This window comes from Mercurialis annua, linkage group LG6 (assembly GCF_937616625.2).
Source record: "Mercurialis annua linkage group LG6, ddMerAnnu1.2, whole genome shotgun sequence".
Lineage (NCBI taxonomy): Eukaryota > Viridiplantae > Streptophyta > Magnoliopsida > Malpighiales > Euphorbiaceae > Mercurialis > Mercurialis annua.
This window is the reverse complement of record NC_065575.1, coordinates 13832350-13834713: the sequence shown is the minus strand read 5'-3', so window position 1 is coordinate 13834713 and position 2364 is coordinate 13832350. Positions and strand designations below refer to the sequence as shown.

At 36.4% G+C, this 2364-nt stretch overlaps 1 protein-coding gene across 1 annotated transcript; it reads right to left on the bottom strand.

Moving 5' to 3' along the window:
• Positions 1-383: 383 nt before the first annotated feature.
• On the bottom strand, positions 384-1992 carry LOC126688295 (expansin-A1). The gene is made up of 4 exons (XM_050382942.2): positions 1886-1992; positions 1618-1757; positions 1220-1532; positions 384-1128 (listed from the first exon to the last, which is right to left on the bottom strand). The coding sequence occupies exons 2-4, from the start codon at positions 1751-1753 to the stop codon at positions 822-824; spliced, it is 756 nt and encodes a 251-aa protein (XP_050238899.1). The 5' UTR covers positions 1754-1757; positions 1886-1992; the 3' UTR covers positions 384-821.
• Positions 1993-2364: the final 372 nt, after the last annotated feature.

Genomic DNA, 2364 nt, shown 5'->3' with positions numbered 1-2364 from the left:
ATACTCTGAAGATATGAATGTTGGATGCAATCTGCACAGAAAAAGACCTGGATACTAACAGACAACCAAAGCCACGTCGATTGCAATTTTTATTACAATTCAACTCTCAACTAAAGTACAACTGATTATTTTTGGTTATAGCAATTGTCAAGAATCTTTAATAGTGTTAATTTTTGTTGAGCTCATGCTCTTGCTATAAAAAATGGCAACCGAGTCGCTCATTTACAAGTTTTCTTGGGCATGATTTGCAAATTAGCGAAAAGAAACGCTTATGGAGAATTTGAACTGACAACCTAACAATTCCGGCGCTTATAACATTTGAATTATAACTTATTGGTTATATTATACTAATAAAATTGAACAAGCATACATGTATAACAAAATAAATACTAACCATCACTTAATTTTCATTAATACTAGAAAATTAGAGATTTACACTCAAGATAATAGACTTCAAACATAACAACTAAGGGCATAGTAATAATCAGCCAAAGTTGATTACATTAACCGTAAAATGCAAAAAGAGAAGCAACCACTACTCTTCAAATACTAGTGGCGGGTGGTTAGAGTCCACCTCTGCCATCTTCTGCCCTTTTCCAATAACAAGCAGAAGCAAAAATTACCGAAAACACCAAAAAGTCACACTTATGAGAATAAGGGCTATTTAAAATAAGCCCTAATACTCATTTTTACTGACTTTTTAGACACACAGTATATATACCCTACTACTACTTCTTTTGATAATACTGTTATAGTAGTATTTAAGTAAAAAAGCCCTAAACTACTTGTACTGCCTTTGATTTTAAGGGCAGGAAGGTAATTTAGCGGAACTGGGCACCGGAGAAAGTTTGGCCAAAGGACCATCTAGCAGGAGCAACATTAGAGGACACCACACTACGGCCGTCGCTGGTAGTGACCTTAAATGAAAGGCTTTGGCCATTAAGATAAGCGTTGCTCTGCCAATTTTGCCCCCAGTTCCTTGACATTGCTTGCCAGCCAGTTCTCGACCCTTTGACTGCTACAGAATGAACGTCACCCGCACCACCCACGTTGGTGATCAACACTAAGTTGAAGTAGGAATGACCGTTGATTGTGAACCTTATGCCTCCCCTTCTCCTGCAGGCCACCCTACAAAAACCCACACACAACTAAATTACTATTTTACCCCTAATTTTATAAAATTCCTCCAATTAACCAGTTGAAGAAACTGAGTTTATACCTTCTGTAGGAAACAGGGACAATTCCAGCTCTGTATTGAGCAATGTGCTGGAATACAGGCTGAGAGAGGTCAAAATGGTGCATGGGAGGGTTACACCAGCCTCCTGCATTATTAGGTAAGGCATTGTTTGGAGGGCAAAAATTGGTGGCTGTGACCACAATGGAGCCAGGCAAGCACCATTTTGGGTCACCAACGCACTTAATTTCATAGCAAGATCCACAACTCAGCCCACTGTTGAACATGGCTGTGCTCAAAGCTGCAGTGTTTGTTCCATACCCCTGGCTATACAGGTTACCATAACCACAAGCCCCACCTGCAACCCAAAATTAGTCAGATGGGAACCTCTAAAATATACTCAAATTTAAAAAAGACGCAATCTTTACTCAAAATGTGCATACCCATTGTGCCTGAAGCATCACCACCGCCGTAGAAGGTAGCATGAGCACCAACCCACCCACCGCCACCGCCACCGTAGCAGCTGACAGAGGACACCATTGCCAGAAAACCCACCAAGAAAAACCCAACAAGAGCCATTTTCCTGCAAAACAAAAGCCATGCAATTAGAACATTTCTTACTAAAGCTCAAATCTTGGACATTTTTTTCAAAGATATTCCTTAAAATGAGTAGATTTAAAAAATGTGAGGGAAGAGAGACAAGATGATTACCTAAAGATTGGAGCTTGGGAAAAGAAGAGAGTAAAGGTTGGAAAGAAGAGGAAATGTGAGGAAAAGTGAGTAGGGGAGAAGGGGAATTTATAGAAACTGGAAAACTTTATGACTATTTGCAACTAACACTAAAACAGTTGAGGGGACCATAAAGTGGTCATAACAATAAAAATTTGTTTAAAATAATAATACAATTTAAACTTAATATCTTAAAAATCTCTGACCTTTCATCCTTTTTTCAATCCTATTTTAACGTTGAAAATCAGTGATTTTTATCTTATTTTGCATTTTTTTCATTTTAATTATACCTTACAACATAAAATTGATTTTTTTATTTGGCAAAAATTCTCTAAAATAATTTTTTTATATTGCATTAATTTTTTATATTAAATTAACCATTTTTGAAATTTTTTATTAAATTTGTATCAAATAAATAAATGTCAATTTTATTTCTTAGAGTATAATTGAAATAAAAAATA

Bases quoted from the DNA above. Each gene is read 5' to 3' on its own strand.
- LOC126688295 (XM_050382942.2), bottom strand. From the start codon at position 1,753: ATGGCTCTTGTTGGGTTTTTCTTGGTGGGTTTTCTGGCAATGGTGTCC. The intron at 1,533-1,617 runs GTATGCACATTT...TTTGGGTTGCAG, and splicing joins TGATGCTTCAGGCACAATGG to GTGGGGCTTGTGGTTATGGT. The intron at 1,129-1,219 runs GTATAAACTCAG...GGGTTTTTGTAG, and splicing joins GTCCCTGTTTCCTACAGAAG to GGTGGCCTGCAGGAGAAGGG.